At 45.4% G+C, this 23041-nt stretch overlaps 1 protein-coding gene across 3 annotated transcripts in view; it reads left to right on the top strand.

Moving 5' to 3' along the window:
* CLIP2 (CAP-Gly domain containing linker protein 2) overlaps nt 1–23041 on the top strand; it is a 122002-nt gene that overhangs the window by 65759 nt on the left and 33202 nt on the right. For all 3 annotated transcript variants that reach the window (XM_072640174.1, XM_072640173.1, XM_072640175.1), the window contains exons 4-8: nt 4892–5016; nt 7658–7871; nt 8728–8925; nt 12302–12405; nt 15874–15934. In XM_072640174.1, coding sequence (XP_072496275.1) covers nt 4892–5016; nt 7658–7871; nt 8728–8925; nt 12302–12405; nt 15874–15934 — 702 coding nt within the window. The remainder of the gene's footprint in view (nt 1–4891; nt 5017–7657; nt 7872–8727; nt 8926–12301; nt 12406–15873; nt 15935–23041) is intronic.

Raw genomic sequence — 23041 nt, 5'->3', positions numbered from 1 at the left:
GAGTAAGGGATGAGTTGTGACCTCCATAGGGCCTTTTGTTCATAAAAATGGACTACAGGCTAAGCCTAGCAAGCTATCTGCTTGGCCTCCATCCTGTGCTAAGGAATAGTGAGCTCTTGTCCTACCAACAAGGAGTTTATAGTCTAGGTTGGAAGTGGAGGTGGGGAAGATTGGATTAACACTGAGGCAGAGACAGTGACTGACAGTCCCCAGGCAGGGGTGGAACTGGTAGCCTCCAGACCACATGCAGCCCTCTAGGTCCTCAAGTAGGACCCTTTGACTGAATCCAAACTTCACAGGGCAAATCCCCTTCATAAATGGATTTGTCCTGTAAAATCTGGACTCCATTCAAAGGCTGCACCTGAGGACCTAGAAGACCACATGTGGCCTCAAGGCCAGGTTCCCTACCCTTGTTTAGATAATCAATGAGGATTCTGAGAGCAACACTGAGAATTCAAAAACTCAGAGGAGAGGAGATCATCCAGGGTAAGACCAGTCAGGGAAGACTTCTTGGAAGAAGAGGAGGAGCCTGAGCCTTGAAAGACATCTATGATTTGTAAAAAATATTATCGGTACTTTAATTTTTTCTATCATAGTCATTTTCCCTTCCTATCTCACCCCTCCCCAACAACTGAATCTTTGTGTGTGTATGTGTGCGTGTGTGTGTGTCTGAGAGAGAGAGAGAGAGAGAGAGAGAGAGAGAGAGAGAGAGAGAGAGAGAGAGAAGAAGGAAGGAAAGAAGGAAGGAAGGAAGGAAGGAAGGAAGGAAGGAAGGAAGGAAGGAAGGAAGGAAGGAAGGAAGGAAGGAAGGAAGGAAGGAAGAAAGGAAGGAAGGAAGGAAGGAAAGAGGGAAGGAAGGAAGGAAGGGAGGAAAAGAAATACATTTGAGCAAAAGCAACAGACACAGTGACTACCTATGACAGCATATGCCACATTCTCTATCCATAGACCCCCTCTTCTCCTCTCATGAGAAAAAGGGAGGTGCTTTTAATCCATTCATCCATCAGTCATTCAAAACAGTATTAAATAAGAACCTGCTACATGCCAGAAACTGGGAATCTGAATCCGATGAGTGAAGCATTTCCTCTTCTCAATGAGTTTATATTCTAATGGAGGAGACCATAAGGACACACACATAAATATTTCATCATCAGTTCTCCCAAAGTGAGATTGACTGTTTAGTTCATCAGCAGGATGAGGCCTTTTTTTTTTTTTTTGGTCTTGTTTTCTTCTATGTATCAGTCATCATTTTGTAGATTGGTCTCCTAGTTCTACTTACTTAGGGGATTAATGCAGCATAGGGGCTTTCCAAGGAAGAGAAAGGGCACATGGGAGTGAAGGCACAGTCAGAGGCAGGAACAAATCTATATTCCAAGGGACAAATAACCTAACATGTGCAAAACCCTTTTCAAACCTTAAAGCACTCTATAAATGCAAATTATTATCATCATTAGCAGTGAGAACACCAGCCTGACTGCTGCCTTGGATAGATAAGGGCAGAGATACAGGGTAGAAAAAGCCTACTTGAAAAAGGAACCAGAAATGAGATTGACTTGAATTTTTAGTTCTTCTCTAGGGCTTTTGAATCCCTGGGCAGATGCTAACCCAGCCTTGCAAGTAAGCACAAGCCCCCTCCTAGTCCCTAGGCATTTTGACCAGCCTGCTCTCCCCCTGCTGGACAAGATGACTGTCTGCAGGACTTTTTCCTCACTGGAGGCTTTCTTAAAAGGAAGCACAGTCTTGATGGAGCCCCTTTCCTATACTGGACTCTGAGAGAAGAAGGAGTAAAGAGGGTTTGCTCCTAATCTTCTAATATTTCAGTTCCGCCCTCTCCTACAATCATGTTTCCCAGAAGTCAGTTATCAAAGCCAAGAGGCAGATTTCCTTCTCACTCTACTGGGACAGCAAACAATGGGTTGGCCATCTTCTTCTTTTGTACTGATATCTTTGGTTGCTATATGGCATGCATTTCTGAATACGTCCCTTCCTCTTCCCTTGAGCCATTCCTTGTAACTGGGAACAAAAAAAAAAGGAAAGATAAAAAAAAAGTTGAGTAAAACTAGCTAACTCATAACCTAGGTCTGATAGCATACGCAACATTCCTCACCCATCATGCCCCACATCCGTAAAGAAGGAAGGTCAACTTATTCATCTCTTGTTCATTGTAGTTATCCAGTATTTAGTTTTACTAATTAGCATATAACTATTTAATATTTAGTAGCCTCTAGTTTATAAGCTCCTTGAGGGCAGGGACTATATTTTTTTCCTCCTTAATGATCCCTAGTGCTTAGCATTGTACCTGGCACATAGTAGGTGCTTAATGTTTGTTGATTGATTCCTTTTTCGTCTTTCAGTTTAAATGTTGCAGTCACTGTGCATGTTGTTTTCATATTTCTACTTCCTTCTGCATTAGTTCATAGAAGTCCTCCTAGGTTTCTCTGAATTCTTCACATCCATTGTCCCTTACGTAGTTACATTCAGTAACATATATATATACACACACATATATATAACTTATTTAGTTATTTTCAATCACATTCATATCCCCCAATTTGTTTACCTCTTGCAGAGTTGATGGGCATCTACCTTGTTCCCATTGATTGGCTACCACAAGGAAAAAATGATGCTGTGAATATTTTTGATGAATTTAGGGCCTTTCTTTCTCTCATTGACCCGGGAATATTTGCCTAGCCATGGAATCTCTGGCTTTGGAATGGTCTTGATGGGGAATCTTCGTGCTTTTCTCTATGTCCTGAGTCTCACCAGGAAAAAACAAACAGAACTCAGTAACACCTTTCTGGGGAGTAGCTTGGAGGGTAGCAGGAACTTTTCTGGAAAGTCTTTTTTGGAGAGAGCTGAGAGTGTCATAGGAAGGGAGGCTGGAAAGAATCCAGGGAGGGAGGAGAGAAGAGGCAGCAGAGAGAGCCTTCATAGACTGGGCCCCTGGTGCCACCTGATGTGCATGGTCTTAGCCAGTCTGCTGAAATTACTGATGGGAACATCAGGGAAGGCAGTGAGCAGGGAGAATGGGGATTAGGATCTATGGCATCTGACTTCTGTCCCTCTAGTGACAAGACTAATGTAGAAGACACAGAGGATGAGGCTGAGAAGGACGGGAGAAAGGACTCTGACCTCATTAAGGTTAAGCATTACCCTTTTCTTGAGATTCTCTTAAAGTTGGAGAAGGGAAACACATGAAACTGATTCTCACTGATTGCCTGTTAAACATTTAGTAAGTGCTGTGTGCTAGGTAGGCATTGTGCTAAGAACTATGGATATATATGTTTAAGCAACAGTCTCTGGAAATCGAGACACTGGAACTGAGCAAAATATGGTCAAAGCTGGCCTATCAGAGCCAGGGTGACTTGAGGGCCTGAAGGCCCAGGACATCAGGTGGGTGCTTGGGAATATGGGGAGTAGAGGGACTGAGATGTTTGGTTGACACCATAGGGTCCTAGAATCACCTTCATAAAGTAGGAAGACACTTCAGATGCCATTTTACAGATGAGGAAACTGAGGCCCAGAGAAGGGAAATGACTTCACTGGAACATAGATTCACCCACTTAGAGCTGGAAGAGGTCTTAGTGGTCATTTAGTCTTCCCTGACTCAATTTTACACATGAGGAAACTGAGACTCATAGAGAGGAAGTGACTTACTTGAGTTCACAGTCAGTAAGTGGGAGAGGCATGATCAGAACCCAGGATATCTAACTCAACATCTAGCACAGAGATGAGCTTCATTGATCTCATGATTGTTTTTATGGCCAGTGCAACAGAGAGTTTGGCCATGTTTCTTGTCTTTGGTTTAGAGGAATCCAATGGACCCCTCCCTTTCCCCACTTTCTCTCAACTCTTCCCACTTGGTGCTCTAATGATGAAAAAATGCTCACGTGGGGAGCCAGTGACTTCTGAAGAGAGCCACAGAATGACAGGACCACAGAGTTAGAGAGGACTTCAGAAGCCAGCCCATCCATCCAGTAGCAGGTTCAAATCCCACCTCCAACTCTTATTACCTCTGTGACAGTGGGCCAGTGACTTCACATTCCTGAGCTCCAGCTTCCTCATCTACAAAACAAAGGGGCTGGGCAAGATGGTGGCTGAGGCCCCTTCTAGCTTCAGTCCTATGGGTCTTTAAGAATCCACTGACAAGTGATCATGACTGTTCATCTCAGCCTTCTGCCTCCCCATGCCTGGAAGGCTCTGTCTTGTCTTCCATCTCTTGGAATCCCTGATGCCATTCAAGACTTGACTCGGGTGCCACCTTCTACATGAGGCCTTTCTTTATATTTCTGGGTCTTGGTACTTCCATGCCCCATCCTTTGTATTTACTTGTTACGTATTTTATATTCTCTTATATTTGTACATAAGAGACATGTATATGCCATACAGGTGGAAGCTGCAATGGCTTGAGAATCAGAAAACCTGGTTCAAATCCCATCTCTGAGATTTGCCAACTTGGGCAAGTATTATAACTTTTTTTGGCCTCAGTTTCCTCATCACCAAAATGAAGGGATTGGACTGGGTGGTCTCTAAGATCCTTTTCAGCTCTAAGGTTGTAATACTGTATTATTTCTCCCAGTGGAATATAAGTTGAGGGCAGAGGTTATTTCATTGTGGTCTACTCCTCTTCCATAGCTCCTGGTCCACAGCTTAGCACATAGTAGGGACTTTAAAAATACTTATTGAATTGAATCAAGTTGGGCACACAATCTTTGTCTGACCTGCAGTAAAGGGGGAAGCCACTGCTATTCAAGGCAATCCATTCCACTCTGAAGAATGGATGGGAAATGATGGGAATCTCCCAAGAGGACATTGGTGGTAGCCACTCCTCAATGTGCCTTGGTCTCATCCCCAGCATCTAATCACCCCTGTGCCTTTGGTCTGCTGGCAGGTTGGCGGGACGAAGACAGGTGTTGTGCGCTACGTTGGGGAGACAGACTTCGCCAAGGGGGAGTGGTGTGGCGTGGAGCTGGATGAACCCCTCGGGAAGAATGACGGGGCCGTGGCAGGTACCAGGTACATTTGGCTGCCAATGGGGAACTGACACTCCTTCCCTCCTACCCCAGATTGGGGAGAAGGAAGAAGGAAACACCACAGGATGTCACGGGTTTATACTGTTCTCAGCAGGCTCACAAATCATCCTGGAGGAATGCGAGGAGAGCAGAGTGGGGAAACTAGAAAGTAAAAGATTCTTTGGGGAAAAAAATACTAATTTTTTCCAATTACATGTAAAGACAATGTTTGGCATTCATTTTTAATAAAATTTTGAGTTCCAAATTTTCTCCCTCCCTCTTTTTTCCTCCCTTTCTAAGAGGGTAAGCAATTGGATATAGGTTAAATATGTGTAATCATGTAAAACGTATTTCCATATTGGTCATGTGGTGAAAGAAGAAACAGGACAAAAGAAAAAAAAAACATCATGGGGAAAAAAAGTGAAAATAGTGTGCTTTGATCTGCATTCAGAGTCCATCATTCTTTCTCTAGAAATAGATAATATTTTTCATCTCGAGTCTTTTGGAATTGCATTTGATCATTGTATTGTTGAGAAGAGCTAAGTCATTTATAGGTGGTCATCACTCAATGTGGCTATTCTCCTGGTTCTACTCAGGAAGTGGAAAGCTCTGGAAATGACTGGGGCATCAAGAAAACTGCTTTTTAAGGAAAAAGAGAATTGAGCTAACATGCAAAGTGCTTTGTAAACCTTAAACTTATATAAATGTTAACTATGATGATGATAAGAATCCTTATGATGCCAACCATCATGAAGTCCAAGGGCTCATCTGCTGGTTTGAAGCATAGTAATTGTCTCATTGTGACCTTCGGTGGTCTTACTGGAAATAATAAAGCATTGAATATGGATTGGTTTTGTATATTCCTGTAGACTTTCTGTCAATAAATGGTGCTTTTAAAAAGGAGAGGGGAAATAAAATGGAACATAGAAGAATGGAGTACAGGAGATTCAATTAACAGATTCTTACAATAGCTGACCACTTCTCAGGGGGCAGAGTGGAGATTCCAATATGTAAGAGTTGTCTAAGATGGCTATGGGAGTTCCTTTCAGCTCTCAAATTCTGTGACTCAGTGAATTAGGCTGTAGGAGAACCCATTGATCAATCTTTAATCAGAACCGCCTAGGTGCCTAGCTGGGTGTTAAGCACTGTAGGAAAAACAGGAAGAGGAGGGAGAGAGTCAAGCTCCGCCCTAGGGGTTATCACCATCTAGACTGACCAGACGAGATTCCCACAAATGAATCTGTTCGGTGGCCATCTCGTTCAACCTGTAGCCATAAGGAATTCTTACTATAATTTACCCACCAAGTCATCATCCAGCCCCTGCTTGAATATCCTCAAGGAGGGGGACCCATTTCCCAAGGCAGCCCACTCCACTGCTGGACAGCTCTTACCATCAGGAAGATTTAGTTACATCAAGCCTTAATTGGCCTCTCTGCAACTGCTACCCTCCTCAGGGCCAGCCAGAACCAGGCTAATCTAAAAAACAAGGACCCAGATATGCTTCAGTTCAGATTGTGTGCTGTGAGCACATTAAATACTGGCAGTTCTAGAGAGGAGAGATTCCTGGAGGCTGGAGCAGTTAAAGAAGTCTTCAGGGAAGAGATAGGGCCCAAGTGGGCCTTTTATTGAGAAAGATGGGAGAGTATACCAGACAGTGGGGGGAGCAAGAGTCAAGGTATGGAGGATCTTTCCTAATGGAGGAAAAAGGAGAGAAAGAAAGGGGGACAGGCTAGCAGATTCCAGAAGCTTGAGGTGCACCAGAAACCCAGAGGATGGGTGGCACTGGGCTCATCTGTTCCAGGGTGACATCAAAAACCAGAAGGAGGTTTTGGAAAGACAACTGGGAATTTCCCTTCATGATGAGAACTCTTCCCTCCCCTGTCTGTCTCACTGACTCCCATGGGCCAGATTTAGGGACCAGGGATTCTCCCTCCCAGTCCTTTCTAGGGACTCATAGAGCCCAAGCTTCTCCTCTTGTAGGCAGCAGATGAAAAGTGAGGTTTTTATATGTGGAGAGGCAAGGACAGTTCCTTGGGCCTTGGGAGCAGGCATCGCCCCCATGGCATCCTAGGGAGCAAGTATGCTTCTGAGAGTGAAGATTGTTAGAGGGGATGCCCAGCCCTCAAGGTCACTGGGCTACCCTGTATTTCAGATGCCCTTCAGGAAAAATGGTACAGTGTAGGAATCACAAGCTATGAAAACAGAGAACCTGGGTTGAATCCCACAACCTGTGTGGCTCTAGGCAAGTCATTTCCCCCATAGGCCTCACTTTCCTCATCTGCAAAATAAAGGGGTTGGACTAGATGCCCTTGGAGATCCCTCTCAGCTCTAGGTCTAGGATTCCATGAACCTACAACCCCTTCCATATCTGCAGAAAACATTGGCACCGGCAAAGTTGGGCTCATTTCAGTTCTCTTGCATGGATTTTGGTCTCCATTGGAGTAGAGTGGGATTAGTAGCCTAGATGGGCAGAGAAATCTATAGGAGGGACTGCTCATTGCTATCACCATGTGATCTTTATTTTAGGACTCTGCCCAAAATACTGATGCCTCCCTCTGAGCATAGGCAGGGAAAGATGGCAGTGGACGGAGGCGTGTCCTGGTCCCCAAGTGTTCAATCCCATGTGTCTCTCTTGCCTTCTCCAGGTACTTCCAATGTCCTCCCAAATTTGGCCTCTTTGCTCCTATCCACAAAGTCATCCGGATTGGCTTTCCATCCACCAGTCCAGCCAAGGCCAAGAAGAGCAAGAGGATGGCAATGGGCGTCTCAGCTTTGACTCACAGTCCCAGCAGCTCCTCTATCAGCTCAGTCAGCTCCGTGGCCTCCTCTGTTGGGGGCCGACCCAGCCGCAGTGGACTGGTAAGGGTGGTGTGCTATGTCTGCCTCTTGTGACAGGTGGGTGAGGGGCAGAAGAGTCAGGAAGCTATTGGGATGAAGGAAACTTCAGTTTTTATCTTGGCTGTGTCCCCAAGCGATAGAGGTGACTTTGGTCCAGTCACTCAGTCTTTCTAGAATTTAGTTTTTCCTTATCAAATGAGGTGATTAGATTACATAGCCTCTGACAAGCTTTCCAGACATGAATCTATGATCATAAAATTTCTATGATCCTAGGAAGGGTCTAGAATAGACGTTTTCTCTCTAAAGTAGGGATTTTTTACTTGTCAGCTATAAGAAAAAAAGCTTACTGCTTTTATTTTTACCTTTTGATAACTGTATTTCAAGATAACTAGTTTCCTTGGTAATCCCATGCTTTTCATTTTTTTGCATTTAAAAACATTATACTGAGAAATATTTGTGCATGGCACAAAAAACAGTTAAGAACCGTTGTTCTAAAGTGCTTTCTGGCTCTAAGCAGGAAGCAGTGTGGTAAGAGTGGAAAGACCGCTGAGCCTAGAGACAGCAAACCTGGGTTTGAATCCCACCTCAGACAATTGCTAGCTGTGTTACTGAACAAGTCCCTTAACCTCTCTGGGTTTCAGTTCTCTGATCTCTGCAGTGAGGGAAATGGACAAGATGACTTCTGAGGGCCTTTTCATCTCCAAGTCTGATTCTATGGTGCTGTCACTTCCTGGGCCTCAGCTTTGTCATCTGTAAAATGGGGGTATCAGATGTGATATCCTCAAAGGTCTCTTCGAACTCTAAATCTATGACTTTATGAACCTTTCGTGATGACTTTGTCCTTTCCTCTTTCCTGATCTTTCCTGGATTTCCATAGTTGACAGAGACATCCTCCCGCTATGCTCGCAAGATCTCAGGCACCACAGCCTTACAGGAGGCTCTCAAGGAGAAGCAGCAGCACATTGAGCAGCTACTGGCTGAGCGAGACCTGGAGCGGGCCGAGGTAGCCAAGGCTACGAGCCACATCTGTGAGGTAGAGAAGGAGATTGCTATCCTGAAGGCTCAGCACGAGCAGGTGAGAGGGAGTCAAGGATCAAGGGGTGGCCTAGCTAAGGGTAATCAGCAGCAACATTACATCATTGTTAGGTCTCAGTGGAGGGCACTCAAAGTACTTGTCCTAGTAATTAAGAATATGTCTGTCTGTCTCCTGGTCATAGAGCAGGAACCCTTCAGAAATGACTGATCCCTGATTCCCTGAGGTACCTGATGAGCGTATGAGATAGGACCCCCTGATATAATGAGAGATATCTGGTAGGAAACAAACCAGGATTTATGCCTGCAGATTGACTGGGCAGTGTCAGACAGGATTGGTAGTTCAAACTTCATGGGTTCAAAACCCTGCTCTGCTACTTACTTACTGTGTGGTCTGAAGCATGTCACTCGCTCTACCACTCTAGGTCGGATTGGACTAGATGAGCTAAGGTCCCTTCCAACCAAAGTTTACTGGTAGATGTTTAACATTTGTCTCTCCAAAAAAAAAAAAATCATGTACAGATGACACACTTTAAAGTTTAATTGCATTATTAACATTTTCTCCAGTCTAGACAATCAGCAGCACAATAAATAAAGCTCTGATTTGTACCATTAGCCAATTTTGAGATATAAATGCTCATGCTGAAAATTTAACAATTGCCTCTGACCCGCTGATTTGAGCCGGCTCCAACACACCCCTAGAATTGCCAGCTCTAAATCTAAGCATCCTTATTTCAGTTGTCCTTCCAGGCATTTCCTTTCAGAGACTGCCCTCACATCTCCAATAATATTGCCTTTTGGTTGCCTAGGTGTTGTAGAAATCTTCCAGGAATGAACCTGAGGCAAATCTCGTTGGTGGCTTGATTTTTGAAAAATGTTAGAAGTTTCTGAGAGTCAAGACTGATGAGACTAAGTTGGATTATTGATCTAGGGGATCCCCATCCCATTTAAGGTCCAACAAATGGTATTGTGATCCAGTATGGCGTACTGGAGAAAGTAGTGGAATCTGGACAGACCTGCGTTCAAATCCTGTATCTGTTTCAACCTCAGTTTTTCTCATCTGTGAAATGAGGATAATAGTACCTGATGCCTCCTGTATCTTCCTCACAAAGTTATTGTGCAGAAAATGCTTTGCAAATCTTAAAGGACTGTCGAACTATCGGTTATTAAGTACTGAGACCGATATTTTTGCATCACTAGCTAATGGTGCTGGCGTCAGTTCCAAAAGAGAAATGATGAAGACTTGAGCCATCCATCAACAAGCATTTATATTTATCAGGTTGCTCCTATGTACTGAGTGCCAGAACTGTAGGAATAAGTGTTGTTCATCCTTTGTTTTCATGAATAGCATCCCTAGATGACAACGTTAGAGGGCATAGTGCCCATGTGGGCAGATGAGTGCCAGGGACTCTGGTATGAAATACCCACTCCTCCTATCAGAGACCAGGCCAGTGTCCAGCGTGAGTCAAGGACTCAGTGGTCCTCCCCTTTCATGATGAGCTGGAAAGGAGAGAGCAGGGCCCAAGTCAGCTAGCTTCCCCCTTTCTGGTTATCATCACCATCGTGTAATATAATTATAATTCCATATGTCTAATACCTAGTCATGGAACATCCCACTTTATGGTTTACAAAGCACTTTCCTCATGACAGCCCTGGAAAATGGGTCATACAATGTTGATCATCTCTTTTTTACAGAGGAGGAAACTGAGGCTCAGAGAGGTCATGTGACTTCTCCCGGGTCACGTCGCCAACAAGCAGCAGAGTTACTAGTCCAGTACTGTCAGGCCCCAAAGCGAATGAGTAGCTGGGCCTAGAATCCTGGCTATTTTACACCTACATACACATACAAATATGCATACACACACATCTATACACGCTGTGCCATATATAATATGCCTTTTTGTTAACATGTGTATACGTGCATATGTATATCCTGCATGTAAGTATATGTGTATATATACATATATACACACCTTAAATAAATATTCACATACAATCATATCTATATGTATGAAGAGATAGAGGTATGGTAGATATAGTTATGGCTATAGATGGTGTAGATATAAACGATATAGGTGGATATGTTTGTGGGTGTAGGTGTAGATACAAATCATATAGCTATAGATATAGATGTAGATACATCCACATCCACACATGTAATATACATGGATATACACACATGTATTATACGTGTAGTACATTTTCGATCTCGATATACCCCCTCCACCCCTAAATCTTTTCCTTTTCATTCCTGGAGCTGATGCTAGTGAAGTAATGCCAGCTCCTGACACCTCGCTGCCCAAATCAGGGTGACTGACTTTTGGGGGCAGCAGAGAGGCCCTGCTGGAAGCTGTGGGATGGGATGGGTAGATTCAGGTCTCCTGTTATTCCCATTCCTCGGCTTCTTGCGCTCTGTGTGCTCTGCCAGGTCCCTGATCTCTGTCTCTTCCTCCTCCCCGCCCACTTCAGGAGCTGGGTTTGGCAGTCTCCACAGTCTGTTCCACTTCTGCATCTGTGATCCTTCCATTTCCAAACACTTGGAGAGAGGGTGAGGGCGAGTATAGCTCTAGTACTCCCCTTGGCATAAACTCTAAGCCAAAGCCTCTTCCTTGTCCTTTCTCCCTGAGGCTTTCTTGATCTGGGGCTGTGCCCCCACCCCTTTCTTGAACCCCTATCCTTGACCTATGTCCTGTCATTTTCATGTCCAATTCTTTCCCTTCTAAGATAGGAAACCATATAGTATCATGGACCAGGAATCGGGAGACATGGCTTTAATCTTGGCCCTGTCACTGACCTGCTCCATAATTGTGGGCAAGATACTCTCTGGGACTCTCAGTTCATCCATCTTCACAGTGCAAAGAATGGGACCTCTAAGGTCACACCCACTCACCCAGCCTGGCTCAAACAACTATGCCCTATAGCCCAGCTAACTTGATCATCCAATGGATACCATTGTGTTAGGGGGTCATGCTACATTAGAGTGAGGTCCGGCCCCAACCATTCCCCCCAAATACATGTTCCTTCTCAAAACCTAAAGTATGTTAACCAGACAAATCCTCCTCTAGTTGTAAAAATCTCAGGCAGGATAAGAGATAAATTTTTTCTCCAGAGGGTGGGGGTAAGGTGGTGGGGAGGAGGGGTAAAGGCTTTATGGAATCTGCCAGCTTGCACCTCATAGGCAACTGCTCATTTCACCAATGTGCAGGGCCTCCTCAGCGCCCCCCACCCCCCCATCACTTTTGCTGTCTGTGTCCTTGCTGGTGATGTCCCTGGGGGAGTAAAGGTTTGGGGATCACCTCCCAATTTCCCTAGACTCTCCCCTTTCTTCCCACACTCCCCCTGGGGTCCCCATCCTGAGAACATGGGCTTAGTTTAGTGGAAAGAGGCTGATCCTGTCTTGGGCCTCCCTTGGGACTCAGTATGTTTCAGAAGCAGAATCCAGCCTCCAGCGGGCGCGGGCACTGGTGGAGAGTGTGCAGAAGGAGAAGGTGGAATTACTGAACCAACTGGAAGAGGAGAAGAGGTAAGAAGGCAGGGCTGGGCAGGTGGAGTAATGGGGGACAGGGAGCCCCCGAGGAGCAGGAGCTCTGAACTGGGGGTGGGGAAGGAAAGAGAGTCCTCCTATATAAAGAGAGGAAAATCACAGAACCAATGGAACAGGCTCTGGCCATGAAGGCAAGGGCCCTGGGTTCAAATCCTCTCCTCTGATTCTTATTACCAACATGAGCCAGGATAAGTCACATCAATTTCCTTCTTTGTACATGAGGGGATACCAGAACACTTCTGAGGTCCTTTCAACTCTAGATCTAGGATCTTATTATCCTATATCAGAAGGACCCTCAAGGTCATTATGTCCATTCCACAGCAGAAGCTGATGTCCCCCCTACAAAACCCTAGGCCGTGGTCCTCTAGCCTCTACTTGAATACTTCCATGGACATGGATCTTACTCCTTCATAAGCTACCCAGTCTGTTGCTGGACAAATCTGGTCATTAAGTCTTTCCCTTTACTTGAACCCCAACCTGACTCCCACCCATGGGTCTCCGTGCCACTCTCTGGAGCAGCACAAAAGGTTCCCCCTTTCTTCTCCATGACAGCCTTTCAAGTATTTGAAGATAATCATCCTGTCTCCCATCATCTTTTCTTCTCCCTGGTAAACAGACCCAGCTTCTTTGGACATGGTTTCCAAATCCTCCTTGTCCATCTTTCCCCTCTCTGGAAATACTCTAGCCCAGATGTGTCCCACTGCCAGCAAAACTCTCAACGCCAGATAAAAATATAGCTGGGAAACAGTTAACAAAATAACTAAAAATACAATGCAATATAGATAATGTTAACTTGTGGTTATCATATAGCCCAAAGGGATCCGTTTCTACTTGAGTTTGACGTTATTACTGTAGTATCTTAGAAACAGAAAGACCTGGGTTCCAGTTCCATATCTGACTCATCCTGGCTGTGTGTCCCTGGGTAAATCAAGTAACCCCTCAGTGGCCTTGGGCATCTCTAAGACTGTTCCAGGGAAGGAACTGACCTGCGTTTGTAGAGGAAGTTATCTCACTGAAGGTCTAGGCCCTCTCCCCCACCCCCTGAGGGTTCTAGTTCTAGCTGAGATCCCTTCCAGCTCTCAGATTTGATGGTTCTGTGACTCCTCACTTCGCTACTTAGGAAAAGTCACTTAAACTCTGCCTCAGTTTCCTCCTTTGTAAAAAAATATTAGGGAGGTTATTTTCAGATCTGCATGCCACTTTTTAGAAAGAAGAGGGTGGAGCTGGATAAAGTTCAGAGTGGGGCCATCTGCACAGTAAAGAGTTTGGGGTCTGGGTCATGTGGGGCTTAAAGGAAGGAACTGTCCTGGGACATATAGCCAGGAGAAGAGAGGGGATTTAGGGAGAGCACAACAGTCATCTTCAGGTATATACCCTCTTGTCACAGGGATTTGAGTTGTCCTATTTAGCCACAAAAGGCAGAACCAGGACCAATGGGCAGAAGCTAGACAGAGGCCAATTTAAGCAAAATGTCAGGAAGAATATCAGAGCTGTCCCAAACTGGAATGGGCTGGGTGCCTCAACAGGTAGTGAGCTCTCCGTCACAAGAGGTATTCGAGCAAAAATGTCAAGGTTGTTCATCAGGGATGTTGTAGAGGGATCCTTAGTCAGGTAGAGGTTCTGCTAGAGAACCTCTGACATCCCTTTCACCTCAGTGGTCCTTCTGTTAGCTAATATTTATACCATACTTTAAGTTTTCTAGATATAATCTCATTTGATCCTCACAGTAACCCTAGGAGGTAGTTGCTATTATCTCCATTTTACAGATGAGAAGACAGAGAGAGAAGTTAGAACTCATGTGGCCTGCCTCCCAGTGCAGACTGTGAGGCTCTTTGGGAACTTTGTGACCCTCAGGGGTTCTCTCCAGCTTTTCCCAGCCCTCCGGAAATCAGCCCTGCCCCTTCCCCAAGATAACACCATAGCTCTCTGAGCACAAGGCTGGAGCTGATGTTTGGAGTGGTGATGGCAGCATGGGGCTTCAAGCCTGTTGTCACTGTCTGTTCCATTAGAGGAGGATCATTTGTTTTTATCTGCCCCTGATGAGCTGTCCAGGCCTCCACAAATGGCTGCTGGGCCAGCTCTCCTCCCCAAGCATTCAAAAGTAATTGTCACCCATTAGCACAGACCTTGGGAGGGGGGAGGTGCAGAGACCCCAGGCAGGCAGGAAGGGGCCTCATCCAGTAATCAGCTCCCTTCTTGATTTCTCTCTGATAGAACCCAGAATGGCCAGAGGGTTCTCTGTCTGCTCTGACCACTCTACCTCCCATCCCTCTATCCCTTGTACCTCAACCTCCCATCCCTCCATCCCTTACACCCCAGCTTCCCATCCCTCCATCCCTTGTACCCCCACCTCCCATCCCTCCATCCCTTATACCCCAGCTTCCCATCCCTCCATCCCTTGTACCCTCACCTCCCATCCCTCCATCCCTTGCACCCCCACCTCCCATCCGTCCATCCCTTATACCCTAGCTTCCGATCCCTCTATCCCTTGTACCTCAACCTCCCATCCCTCCATCCCTTATACTCCAGCCTCCCATCCCTCCATCCCCTTTTATTACATGTGATACAACTCTAGGCAAATGATGTCTCTCAAAGATCTGGGTCGCTTCTTTTCAGATCCAGATGTTAATGTTGACAGATTCCTCTTGGTCCCATTTATCACTAGATCATGAATTTAGAGTTGGAAGAGGCCTCAGAGGCCATTAGTCCAACCTCCTCCTTTTACAGATGTGGAAACTGAGGCTCAGGGAAAGTGAGTCAACCTAGATTACAAAGGTAGTAAGTGACAGAGGCTGGATTTGAATCAAAAAATCAAATCCAGAGATCTTTTCACTGCATTCAAGTTGGGAGATGGACATTAGAGAGTAATAGAAAGCTTTGGTCCTTCTGTCCCTGTCACCTGTTCTATGCATGACCTTCCTCCCCTGGACAATGGAGGAGGATGGAACAGGAGCACTGCAATCCCTTCCAACTCTCAGTCTGGGAGCCTTCTCGGGGCCTTAGTTTGCTCATCTTTAACAATAAATAATCACGAAAGAATAGTAGCTAATATCTATACAGTGCTCTGAGTTTCACAAAGCACTTTACATATTACACCCCATTTTAGAGATGAGAAAACTGAGGCTTAGAGCAGTGAAGTGATTAGCCTAGGGCCACACAACTAGGAAGTGTGTGATTGAAATAGGATCGCCCAAGTTCTCTCAGGTCTCCCTGAGGTGCCCATGAGCCCAGCAGGTGTCCTAAGAGCAGAGCGTGGCTCCCATCTCTTTTTGTATCCCAGCACCTAACACAAACAATAGATGTTTGATAAATGTTGAAATGAATTGAAATGATCAAAGCCATAAGACTGTGGTACAGGGGAAAGGGCACCTGGTCTCTTAGCTATGTCTGGCATGAGAACTCCAGAATGCTGAGATGCCTTTTCTCCTTTCATCCCTTTATTCACAGGAAAGTGGAAGACCTCCAATTCCGTGTTGAAGAAGAGTCCATCACCAAGGGGGATCTAGAGGTAAGGGTCCACAGGGCTGGAACATCTGCATTCTCAGGGGCCGGTTGGGTGGCGTGGGGACTCTGCCTCAGGGACTCCTGGGTGCCTTTCCAGCATCAGCCATATACAAGAGGGAAAGTCAGTAGACTATGGGGGGCATTCTTAAATCTTTAGGGGAGCAGTATGGGGAAGAGGCTAAGGGAAGGCTCAGGATCAAAGATCCTGGCATACACTCGGTGCTTCATAAATGCTTACTGACTGACTAATGGACAACCTCTGATCTGAAGTCCCCAAAGGTCAAAGCCAAGAGATGCTGATACTGCCCATTTCTAGTATAGCACAAGTGCTCAATTTCAAGCCCAAGGTCCTGGGTTCAAATCTGCTCCTTGTCACCAATGTGACCTAGGGTAAAACATCTAATTTTTCTGAGCCTCAGCTCCCTCCTTTCTAAAACTGAGGATGTTGTTTAGATGACCACTATTGGCCCCTTCCTCCCAGAAGAGGAGAGGAGAGAGAGGTCCTAGATACCAGCCATCCTTTGCCATGTAACAACTTATGTGGTGTTGGACATGTCCCTTCCCCTTTCTTTGCCTCAGTTCCCTCATCTGTAAAATGAGAGGCATTGTTTATGGACTTACCAGGGCCTCCACCAGGGCCTCCCCAAACAATCTGATTTTCTTCAGTTTCTCCCCAAACTTGGCCATTCCAGGCTTATTGAGCAGTGTTTCTTTAGACAGAGCCTCCAAAAACTTCCCCTGAAGCCTTCAGCTCCTCTTAGATTTTTGTTAGCATTTTGGGTGGAGACAGTTCAGAGGTGAGAGCTGGGAGTTATAGACTTTTATTTTTAGAAGAAGAAGGGACGTTGGAGATTATGCAGCCCAAGAGAGGAAGTGACTTGCCCAAGGTCTCACAGAGAGTTAGGGGCAGAGCTCAGACTGAAACTCAGGTCTCTGGACCCCCGAATTCACCCTGTTCCCTCCACCACATTCCAGGATTTACAAATTGTCACAGTCTGCCTCCCTTGCCTCAGTGAGGAAGTTAAGGGCAAGGGATTAGCTAGAACCTCTTCTGCTGGAGGGAGCCAAGGAATTTAGTGAGTCTGAAAAAATAGCTGCCCTGTGGCAGACTCACCAAAAAAGAAGGATTCATGGGTGGGTATTATTAATGCAATAAATAAGTCAAATGTCAGATGCCCGGCAAGAGCTAAAAGCGTAAGGCACAATACTTAAAGCTGACCCCTCCCCTCCCAGATAGCCCTAACAGTTGTGAGCTGGAGGAGGATCAAAGCTGAGCTGAGGAAAACACTGTTAAAGTATTTGAAGGACTCTGGTGGGTGGAGGGATCAGATTTGTTCTCTTTGGCCAGAGTGACCAGAACCAGGATCCATGTGAAGAGGTGGCCAAGAGAGGCATTTAGGCTCAAAGTTGGCATCAATTTCCTGGCTGAGAGAGTGGTCCAAAGAGGGGGTGGGCTACCCAGGGAGGCAGTGGGATCTCCCTCCTTGGATGTCTCCAAGCAGAGGTTAGATTGACCCCTTGTTGGGGATGTGACAACCAAGGGTCCTTTCATACATGAATTGGACAAGATGGCTGCCAAGATCACTTCTAGTTCTCTGATTCTGTTTTGTTTTTGTTCAACTGTTCAGGCATGTCTTTGTGACCCCATCTGGGGTTTTCTTGGCAAAGATATTGGAGTGGTTTGCCATTTCTTTCTCCAACTCAGACAGATGAGGAAACTGAGGCAAGCAAGATTAAGTGACTAGCCCAGGGTCACACAGTTAGGTCTTCCTGAAGCCATACTTGACATTCTGTCCACTACAGCGCCACCTAGCTTCGAGGTGTAGGTACTTAGTAAATTATTGAGCAAGTGATCACTTGATTTTTCTTGAGCCCTCCTCTGAATTTACCTAGCCCAATGTGCTAGGATTGTAGAATGTTAGGGCTGGTCCAAAATCTTAGAGGTTCAACTCTATTATCATTTTACAGAGGAGAAAAGAGAAGCTCAGAAGAGTTCTCAAAGTCACATGGGAAAGCTTGGGATTCGAACACAGGTCTTCAGCCTCTCCCTCCTGTGTTCTCTGGTATCTTTCAATCCCAGCCAACACAGGAAGTTTCTACCCATGTTCCTCAGTTTCCTGTGTGGAAGCAAGCTTGTGAAGTGACTCAGGAGCAGTCAGGGAATGCTGGCAGCGTCCACTGCCTTGCTGGGGACTTTGGAATGACTTGAGTCTCCTAAGCCTTATTTCCTGGAATGGGTTTCATCAGTCAGTGTCATGCCTCCAGCTCAGCGTGTCAGGGGTTTGGTATCCCTTGGCCCAGCAATCTCCTAAGGCTTTCCAGCTGGGACTTGCTGGGAATTTCTGAGTCCCAAGTCTGACACATTCATCCTTCTGCAATAATGAGCTAGCTTCCTGGACCTGCTAGGGGTGCAGGTATGGCTTCCAGCTCTGACTCTAGCATATCAAGGGATGTGATTTATAGGAGAGGGTTGGGGATTTTAGTTGTTCATTTTGGGGAGCTGTTCATTTGCAAGGGGGATCAGGTGACCTGGCTTCATAGCCCATCCTCAGATGCTTTCTAGCTGTGTGATCAACTTGTCAATTCCTCCTTCTGTGAACCCCAGTTTCCTCATCTGTAAAATGGGGATAATAATCTTTGTCCTACCTGCCTCACGGAAACTGGTATGAGGAAAGCATTCTGTATCGCTTCCAATGCCATGGAACGACATCTCCTAAGCTGGGAAAGTTATCAGTACAGGCCTGGCGATGACCAGTATATTTGTCATCGGATGACTGGCCAGCCTGGCTAACTTTGGAGAGACTTGTTACCCAGTGAGCTGCAGGATGAGGTATTTTTTAGCCACAGCAACTCTTGGATACCATCAATCAGTCAACCAACAGGGATTTATTAAGCACCTACCATGTGCCAAGCATTGTGCTGTGAGCTAGGACTGAAAGTTCAAAGAAGGAAATGATCCCTCTTCTCAGAGTTTCCATTCTAAAGGAGTAGGCAACAAATACACTAAAAATATATGCAGCACAAGTATAAAATGAAGAAATACAAATAGATATGTAGGTATGCCTATGTATAACATGCATATATAATGTATACATACATATATGTGAGTATCATGTACGTGTGTATATACACATATACATACATAGATACTCATTCATATGTTTGTGTGTATATATTATATATATGTATGTATATATGTATACACATATATTTGAAGGGGAATCAGAAAGGCTTTTTAGTGTTTGAGCCACTTCTTAAGGAAGATAAAGATTCTGTGAAGTGCAGTCCATTCCAAGCAGGTGGCACAGCCTATGCAAAAGCACAGAGATGGGAGATGTAGCATCACGATTGAGGAACACAGAGACAGCCATTTTGACTGTTTGGAAGAGTGTGGGAAGGGGGACTAATGTCCAACAAAGCTTGAAAGGTAGAGCTTTATCCAAGAGGCAACAGGAAGTCACTGGAGTTGATTAGGTAATGGAGTTCCATGACTGGATCCTCACTTAAGTAACATTACTTTAGTAACAGTGTGTAGGATGAACTGCGGTGGCAAGAGAGATTTGAGGCAGGGAGACCTGTTAGGACACTACTGCAGTGATCTAGGAGAGAGATGATGAGGGTCTGGGCTAAAGTGGTAACTATCTGAATGGAGACAAATGTGGAGGGACTGTAGAGAAAGAAAAAAAGGAAAGGAAAGGAAAGGAAAGGAAAGGAAAGGAAAGGAAAGGAAAGGAAAGGAAAGGAAAGGAAAGGAAAGGAAAGGAAAGGAAAGGAAAGGAAAGGAAAGGAAAGGAAAGGAAAGGAAAGGAAAGGAGGAAAAAAGGAAGGAAAGAAAGAAAAGAAGGGAAAGAAGGAAGGAAGGAAGGAAGGAAGGAAGGAAGGAAGGAAGGAAGGAAGGAAGGAAGGAAGGAAGAGAGGGAGGGAGGAAGAGCATTTACTCTATGTTTGGAACTGTGCTTAGACAAAAGCAAGATGTCCAAGGCGATGGAAAATGAGCCAGGCTAGGAAACATGGTTCAAGGTCAGCTAACTAGAATGGGCAGAGGGAATATCTCTTCTCATAAAATCATGAAGTGAATCTTCAGCCCAGGAAACCAAGGGATTTACTGAGGTGGGGGGGAGGGAAGGTAATGGGTTTCTGGGGTGAAGGATAGTTGACAGCACAGAGATTTGAGGTTTTGCTTATCATTTCCTCTCCCCCTGGCTGAGGACGGTTTCTATGGAGACAGTAGTTGCCTTGCAAGGGAGCAATGGGGACCAGAGAGCTCTCTGCCCACCTGTGTCTGCATTCATGAGGTGACCTTTGTGGAACTGGAGCCCCAGATAGGAGGGAGCTGAAGCATAGGAGCTTAGGGGCCTCGAGAGAGAAGAGACCCATGAAAAACCACCTTGGTTGGCATTTTTCATCATATCCCCTGGATCAAAAGGAGAAATGAGGCCAGGACTTTCTTTTCTCTGGTTATGGAAGATAGAGGGATGCAGGCAGCAGAGGGAAAAGCTAGTCAAATGTCCGAGCATCGGTGACATCCTCACTTAGTGCTAGGCATTGTGGGTGATTATGACTGATGGTAATAACTGACATTTTAAGGGCCATTGAAGATTGTAAACCATTTGACATGCCTTACACCATTGGAAGCATACAGCAGCCTTCTGAGATGAGGCTATCTTTAGTCCCATTTTAGAGATGATGAAAGCGAGGCTCAGATATGAAGAGCTTTGACCAAAGTCATAGAACTGGTACATTGAGAGCTGAAAGGGACCTTAGAGGTCATTGAGTCCAACTCCTCATTTTATAGATGTGGAAACTGAGGCACAGCAAAGTTAAGTGATTTTCCCAAGGCCACATGGGTAATAATGGAAAGGGTCAGAATTTGAACTTGGATTCTCAAGTTCCTTTGGATATGCGTCCAATTTGCTTTCCACCTCTCCATGACACAATAGTGGCAGGTTTTGAACTTGGATCTCTGATTCCAGATCCAACAATCACTATCTAAGTTATAGATCAAAGGCAGAGAGAGCCTCAGAGTCCAAGTCTAACCCTCTCATTTTAAAGACAGGAAAACTGAAGCCAAGATAGGTCAAGTTACTTGCTTGTGCTCACAAAGGTAGAGTTAGAGGCAAATTTTCAAGTCATCTTTCTGATTCCAAGTCCAGAGTTCTATAGATCCTAGGTCTGTCTAGAACTAGAAGGCACCTCAGAATCCATGAGACCAACTTCCTCATTTTCCACATGAGGAAACTGAGGCCCAGGGATGCCAAGTGACTTGACCTAAGGTCCCAAAGGTAGTCAGCGTCAGAGTCAGAATCTTTACCCAGGTCCTCAAACTGTGAAAAACCTTCCACTGCTCACTCTGCTTACATGCATTAATATATGGCAGACACTGAAGGAGGAGGATGATGATGGTGATGATGATAAGTAAAATACTGTAGTGGGAAAAGTCCTGGACTGAGAACCCAGAGGACCTGGATTTAAATCCCTACTCTCTGTGTGACCATGAGAAAATCAGAGAACCTTTCAGCACCCCTGTTTCCTCATCTGTGATGTGAGAATAGTAACCTACCTCCTGGGGTTTAGAATGAGGAAAACTGCTTTGAAAACCTTAAATAAATACAGAAACGTAAGCTGTGGTTATAATCCTCCAAAGACACAATCCATGCTTTTCAAGAAACATCAGTCTAGAAAAACGAGATGTGCACGCATGGAAGTGAAATGGAGATCACAACAAGAGCTCTGTCCCAGGACAGTCTAGGTAAAGGGTTAAATGAGGGCTGTGTTCGGCAAAGAAGTTTCCTGGGAGGTTTTAGGCCCTGTCACCTTTTTTTCCCATTCGTGAAATCGGTCAATCAACACAATTTTATTAAGCACTTTGTATATCTGGCCCTCCTAGCCTATGGGACTCTGGGCAAGTCACTTTACCCTGTTTGCCTCAGTTTCCTCATCTATAAAATGATCTGGAGAAGGAAATGGCAAACCACTCCAGTATCTTTGCCAAGAAAACCCCAAATGGGGTCATCAAGAGTTGGACTGGACTGAAACAACTGGATAGCAACAGCAAATGTGATAGGCACCATACCATGGAAAGCTGTTGGTGTCCATTTACCCTGATTTTCCTGGGATGGCCTTGTTGGTGTTTGGACAGTGGGAAGAGTGGGGAGGGGCACATTTTGCCTCTGTCTCCTCCTTCTCCTTCTCCTTCAGTGGGCCAGACTCTCCTTCCCTTTTCTATTCCAACCTCGCTGTTTGACCTTGAGTCGGCTCCCAGATGGGCTTCACTTTGCCCATCTGGTGTGTGAGATTCAGATGACAGCCCTCACCCAGTGAGAAGATCTGGCTTAATTAATTCTTGAGGAGGGCTATGTGATCATTGGCTAAAAGCCAGACTTCTCTCTCTCCCTTTTTTTTCCTTTCTTTGTCCTGGTCACCTAGGCTATTTGATAGTATGAGATTCTCTCCTGCAGAGGGGAGCTAGTACTCAGTGAATTCTAAAGCAGGTGAAGTCACAGGTGTCAGACACTCCACCAGAGCCCACCAATGTGTCAGGAGTGGTGGTGGAGGCAGAAGGTACAATCTAAGCCCCTGGCTAACCACTAGAGAGAAGGGCCCTTATGATCCTGAGGTATGGGATGAATTTCTCCCTCCCCAACATTACAAGACAGTCACATTCTCAAGAGGCAGCATGAGATGGGGGAGGGGAGAGAGAGAGATTGAGAGATGGGAGAGAGGAGGGAGGGAGAGGGAGAGGGAAAAGGAGAGAGACACACAGAAACAGAGAGAGAGAAAGACAGACAGACAGAGACACAGACAGAGAGAGACTGAGAAAAAGAGAGAGACAGAGAGAGAGAGAGAGAGAGAGAGAGAGAGAGAGAGAGAGAGAGAGAGAGAGATTGAGAGAGCTGGCCTGGGAGTTAGCCCCACTTAGCTTTAAGAGTCTCTGTGACTATAGGCAAGTCCCTTAGCTACCAGGCAATTCTCTAAAACTGTTAGGTTGCAGAAAACGTACCATCCTACATTGGTAAAGGGAATTTCCTCATCTGGAATTTCCCTATACCAAGTAAATGCTCCCTCTGGTCTAGTCTCCATCTCAAAGCCTTATGGGAGACAGTGGGAATCT

Source organism: Notamacropus eugenii, chromosome 2 (genome assembly GCF_028372415.1).
Source record: "Notamacropus eugenii isolate mMacEug1 chromosome 2, mMacEug1.pri_v2, whole genome shotgun sequence".
NCBI classification, from domain to species: domain Eukaryota; kingdom Metazoa; phylum Chordata; class Mammalia; order Diprotodontia; family Macropodidae; genus Notamacropus; species Notamacropus eugenii.
The sequence above is the reverse complement of the archived record's forward strand: the minus strand, read 5'-3'. Positions and strand labels throughout refer to the sequence as shown.